This window comes from Rhinopithecus bieti, unplaced genomic scaffold (assembly GCF_001698545.2).
Source record: "Rhinopithecus bieti isolate Rb0 unplaced genomic scaffold, ASM169854v2 scaffold_33121, whole genome shotgun sequence".
In the NCBI taxonomy this organism is placed as follows: Eukaryota; Metazoa; Chordata; class Mammalia; order Primates; family Cercopithecidae; genus Rhinopithecus; species Rhinopithecus bieti.
Window position 1 is genome coordinate 714,391 of NW_016814090.1, and position 6,000 is coordinate 720,390.

The 6,000-nt window shown below is 46.7% G+C and overlaps 1 protein-coding gene across 3 annotated transcripts in view; it reads left to right on the forward strand.

The window, feature by feature from the left end:
* SCN10A (sodium voltage-gated channel alpha subunit 10) overlaps nucleotides 1-6,000 on the forward strand; it is a 98,552-nt gene that overhangs the window by 52,180 nt on the left and 40,372 nt on the right. For all 3 annotated transcript variants that reach the window (XM_017849616.1, XM_017849617.1, XM_017849618.1), the window contains 2 exons: nucleotides 1,113-1,351; nucleotides 3,946-4,119. In XM_017849616.1, the coding sequence (XP_017705105.1) occupies nucleotides 1,113-1,351; nucleotides 3,946-4,119 (413 nt within the window). The remainder of the gene's footprint in view (nucleotides 1-1,112; nucleotides 1,352-3,945; nucleotides 4,120-6,000) is intronic.

Genomic DNA, 6,000 nt, shown 5'->3' on the forward strand with positions numbered 1-6,000 from the left:
AAGAGAACAATATAAATTCTGTCAAATGCTATAAGAGTAAGATGAGAACTGGAAATCGATTATTTGAATTTGGAAGCAGTAAAAGTTGGATTTCAGGGGCTGCAGAGAAAAAAAGAAGTAAGGAGGTATAGAAGGTTAAGTGTAGAAAACTCCTGGGAGGAATTTTGCTGTTAAGGAAGCAGTAATGAAAGAGAGCATGGGGTCCAGGGAGACTTTTTCAAAGCTGCGAGGTAATTAAAGCATGTTTACCTACTCATGGGAATGGTCTGGAAGGAAGAGGACTATGGATGATGAAGGCCTTGAGTAGGTAGAAGAGGAAAGGGCCTGGCACAAGTGGGAGGGGTAGAGCGACCCACGCATTATGTGGGCCACGAAGACAGAATACCGGGTGGACTTGCAGATATGCCAGAGATTGAGTGGTAGGAAGAAGGGGAAGTTCTTTTGTGAGCTATTCTACATTCTGAGTGAAATAAAAGGGAGCTCATCAACAGAGAGTGAGGAGTAGAAAGAAGGCTGGAGGTTAGAGGGGGGAAGAGGAAGTGAGAAACAGTCATCTGGAGACTGAAAGAGTGGAATATAATATAGAAACACAGCCAGATTTCTGGGCAGGGCAAGGCTGGGGCTCACAGATCTCTAGGAGGGCCAGTAAGCATAGTTATGTATTTTTTTCCAGCCAGGTCCAGCTGGTTGCGTGCAAGTACAGAGTAGTCTACAAATTAGGTCTATTCAGAGTTCAGGTTTTGCCAGGCAAGTACAATGAAGGAGGAGAGGGGCAAAGGAACTGAGGGTGTCTGCAAGGGAGGAGTTAGAGAGATGGATGTGAAATCTAAGCTGGGTAAATTGAGAAGTAAGGACATGATATAGGTGATGGACAGTAAAAATGTGTATTGTCAGTGGTTTGAAGGGCTGGATGGGGCAGAGATTAATTGGAGTTGCAGGACTAAAGGAGTTCAAATATATAGGAAATGAACACCAGAGACAGAGAGACAACTGAAGTCAAAATGTTGGAGGTGGTAGTTATTAGTAACAACAAGGCCTAGAGGATGACCGCAGAATTGGGGTCCAAGGTGACACATGGCTGACAGCTGTCATTGACCACACCTGTAATGCAGAACTTGAGGAGTCTGAACAGAAGTGCCCACCCTGCTTGACCAACTTGGCTCAGAAGTATCTGATCTGGGATTGCTGCCCCATGTGGGTGAAGCTCAAGACAATTCTCTTTGGGCTTGTGACGGACCCCTTTGCAGAGCTCACCATCACCTTGTGCATCGTGGTGAACACCATCTTCATGGCCATGGAGCATCATGGCATGAGCCCTACCTTCGAAGCCATGCTTCAGATAGGCAACATTGTGAGTGCTCTGGCTGGTACTGCCCTCATTGGCATGGCCGGGGTCGGGGTGGGGGCGGCGACAGGGTGCGGTTCGGGTGGGGTGGGGCATGCCCTTATTGGTTAGTGTGTTGAGCCCATTAGCTGAGAGCAGAGCAGCAGTGCGGGAGACATGTGGACACTGGGTGGGTTCAGGAGGTCAAGTGTGGGAGGACCCAGCCTGAGCCGGTGGGAATGGCTTTGGGATGAACAAGCACAGGATAGTGAACCAAGAGAGCCTGGAGCCAGAGGCAGCTAGTTGCCCTTTATAAAACACAGGACAACCACTTGAATTCTCTGAATCTCAGTTGCCTCTACCTTGAAATGAGGATAAATGTCACTTTTTTATCTAAAGACAATCTTTGGACTTATCCATTTCCTTCCAATGTGATTACTTTTATGAGTGCAATTAGCAGTAGCCACGATTTTCAATGCTGTCACTTAAGGAGAAAAAGAGTTGGGGAGGGAAGGGGAAGACAGTGGAAGGGAGGAAACATGGAAACACGGTTACTGTTGTAGCAAAAGCATCAGGAAGTCGGAACTTTTCTTTGGTGTCTAGTTTAGATATGATGCTACTTTAAATTTTCCTCCATCATTTGTTAGTGTTATTTACTTTTAACAAGATACAGTCCTTACTGGATTTCACTATATACCGAATAAAGTATCTGACTCAGAGGGAGAACAACTGCTCCAACCTTGCCCCACCCACAGGAATAGTAGTAATACTCAGATGCTTCTCACGGATTATCTCATTTTATTTTCACAACAACCCTATATGGTAGGTACTATTATTATTCCCTTTCCCAGGTGGAAAATGGAGATACAGAAGGTTAAATAATCTTCCCAAGATCATAGAGTTGAGTTAGTGGCCATATCAGAATTTGAACACAGATAGACTGGCTCCCAAGCCCACACTTTTCTTACCCCCTGAATTAAGCCACCTCACAGGACCTGCTAGTGTGTGTGTGTTCAAACACATGCACACATGATAGGCAGAAACTAGAAAGGGTCGGTGTTCTGTCTTCATGTCCGCAGCAGGGTCCACCACTCTGGACGTGACCTACTGGATTCACCAGAACTGTCCAGCTTTGGGATCCAGCTTCTTACAGGCAGCAGACTTAGGTGGAGGGGGAAGGCCCAAAGGAAATGTAACTACTTGTCCCTAGAAACCACTCCCTCCCGCATAATCCAGGGCTGTGAAAGGGGCTGCAGTAGGTTCTGGAATATGGTGGAATCAACATGCCTCATGTTTTGGCAGCACCTAGGCTGAGGTCACATCCTAAAGTTGACATGAAAAGGAAAAATGGAAAGAGAAGAGAATGCTTATTCCCAAGAAGTCAGCCTAGGACCACAGAGGGCCTTATGGAATAGACATTTGAGCCCACACCCTCATTCTACAGTTAGAAAAGTGGACGCAAGAGAGAGAAGAGGCCTTTCCCACAGTGTCAGAGCAAAGTGCCATTTTTTTTAAAGCATGGAAGTCATGTGTTTGGTGCCTACAATGAGTCAGGTGCTTTATGAATGTTATCTCAGTGTCACAACAACATTATGAGGTTATCATCACCCTCACATGACAAAAGGAAGCACTAAGACTCAGAGAGGTTAAGTATCCTGCCCAAGATTGTATAGCTGTTGAGGGTGGAGCCAGGGTGGACCCAGGTCTCTGGAAGACACAAGACCTCAACCCCACCCCCCACCATACCACAGTGACTTGCCTACAAGGGGCACTCAATGGAGGCTCTTTGAATTACACAGGGACAGTCTTGTGGCATGAGACAGTCACTTAAACTCTCCTGTTTTCTTCTCCATAAGAGGGATGCATTGTCCGTTTTTCAGGCTGGTGAGGGGCTCAGATGAAAAGATATGAAGGCAAAGCACCTGACCCTGGTCTTTGCTTTCCTCCTTCTCTGTCTCCCTTCCCTGCTGGTTGTTGTGTGACCCAAGCCTGGTTCTGACCTCTCTCAGCATCAGAATTCTGTCCTATTTAAGACAATTAGAGATACATAAAGCCTAAAAGAATCTTAGAGACAATGAATCATTGTTCTTACTAGTCACTATTATTTATGAATGAATTACTATCTGTCAGGCCCTTTGCTAACAATTGCACATGCATTGGCTTATTTTATGCCCATTATACAGATGAGGAAATTGAGGTACAGGAAGGATGTGTTATTTGTCCAAGCTTACATAAGCTAGAAAATGTCTGAGTTGGGATTTTAATCCAGGTCTGTGATGTCCCACAACCCACACTTTTTAACTACTGAACCAGACTGACTCTTCACTGACATAATGATATTATAATAATGATCTTAAAGACTGTCCACTTACTCCACTCCCACCACCACTCGCATGGAAAAACTGCAGCATGCACAGCCGCTGAGAATGGTGCAGAAATGTCTCCATTCTGTCACGTTGACTGTTCCCCTGGCCAATACTCAGGAGCCCACAGATAACATAGCAACTGAACAAAACAAGGGGATTTTCTATTTTGTAAAGAAGACATTTTCTTGCTGCCATTTTTGTCATTGCCTCTGACCCCACAGATCCCACTGTGATAAAACTTGTTTCTACTCCTAGGTCTTTACCATATTTTTTACTGCTGAAATGGTCTTCAAAATCATTGCCTTCGACCCATACTATTATTTCCAGAAGAAGTGGAATATCTTTGACTGCATCATCGTCACTGTGAGTCTGCTAGAGCTGGGCGTGGCCAAGAAGGGAAGCCTGTCTGTGCTGCGGAGCTTCCGCTTGGTAATGTTTTTCTCTTGACGGCTTGGGGGAACTCCCACCCAGACTCAGGGAAGACACTGTGCTCTGGGGACTGCACCAGCCAGCTCCCCCTTCCTCTCCTGTCCTTGTGGGAGGGAGCAGGGTATGACTCCTGGGCGACTGGAGACTTAGGTCTGTGGTCCCAGCTTTTCGGTGACTCAGAGTGGGAACGTGCCTTCTCCTCTCTGGGCCTTGGCTCCCTCATCTGCACCAAGAGGGGACTTCCAAGCACTGTCCTCGTCTCTTATCAAATAACAATAATAGCAATAATCATAGCAGCTAATACTTACTGAGCACTTCCAATGTGTCAGGCATAGCACTGGACACTTGATAAAACGTACCTCATTTTATGCTCACGACAACCCTGAAAGATAGTTGTTTTTAAGATCCTCATGAGTGGAGGAGGAAAAAGAATGGTTCCATGATGACCCCAAAGTCTCCCATCTGCCAAGCAAGGCAATAAGCCACAGACCTGGATCTCAAATCCAGGTTGTCTGACTCCAGAGCCCCAGCTCCTTCCAGCCTCAAGGAGGTCATTCTCCAATTCCCTGGTGCCCGAAGTCACAGCCCCAATGTGTCAACCACCCTCAAACTGCGTCCTATTAGCCTCACTCACATGCAATGACGACTCTTCTCCAAACTCAGCTCCAGGGCGCCCTCTACAGGAGAAGTGCCACAAGCCACCCACTTTTATCAGCCACGTTTGTCAGCCAAACTTGTCTGATTCCCAGGAGAGTCAGGTCACTAGGTTCTTCCAAGTCTCCAGGCCATCTGGAGGAAGCTTGGCATCTCGTTGACTCTTGGGAATAGGAAAGAGGACTGAAGAAATGTCATGGCTTGTTAGCGCAGGCCACCTGCTCTCAGGAATCTCTCAGTGTTAACTGGGAGCCCTGCATCTAGCCTTGGAGAGAGGTGACAAAACAAAGGGGAGTGTCCAGCAATCTCCCCAAGGTCCTGACAAGTGCTGGGCATCCAGAGGTTGAAGGGGTGCATGGTTCAGGAGGCGGCGAGACACTAGGACAGATCTGCTTGGGACCCTATCACGGAGGCCAGTGAGACAGTGTTGAGCCCCTGAACTTGGTGTACCTGGATTAGGGGTGGCAAACTCAAATGCCCATGTGTAGTGGCATAGAGCCAGCCATGGAAGAGATTTGGGCACTAGATATTTGCCTCAGGTAGACAGGCAAAGATGACTCCATTTCACCTAGGCAGACGAAAAGCAGTGCACAACTCCAGGGAGGGAGGTTTACATAGAAATCAACGCGACCATCTCAGGCCGGGTGCAGTGGCTCACACCTGTAATCCTAGTACTTTGGGAGGCCAAGGCAGGCAGATCGCTTGAGCCCAGGAGTTCAAGAGCAACATGGTGAAACCCCGTCTGTACAAAAAAATGAAAAAATTAGCCAGGCATGGTAGTGTGCATCTGTTGTCCCAGCTACTCAGAAGGCTGAGGTGGGAGGATCACCTGAGACCAGGGAGGTGGAGGCTGCAGTACGCCATGGTCATGCCACCGCACTCCAGCCTGAGTGACAGAATGAGACCCTGTCTCAAAAAAGAAAGGAGACAGAGAGAGAGAGAAATAAAGATAGAAAAAGAGAGAGAAAGACAGATGAAAGAGAGAGAGAGAAAAAGAAAGAAAAGAGAGAAAAAAAGAAAGAAAAGAAAAGAAAGAGAAAGAAAGAAAGAAAAGAAGGAAAGAAAGAAAGAAAGAAAGAAAGAAAGAAAGAAAGAAAGAAAGAAAGAAAGAAAGAGAAAGAATGAAAGAAAGAAAGAAAAGAAAGAAGAAAGTGAGAGAGGAAGGAAGGGAGGGAGGGAGGGACTATGGCCTGGAAGGAAAGAAGGAAGGAAGGAAGGAAGGGAGGG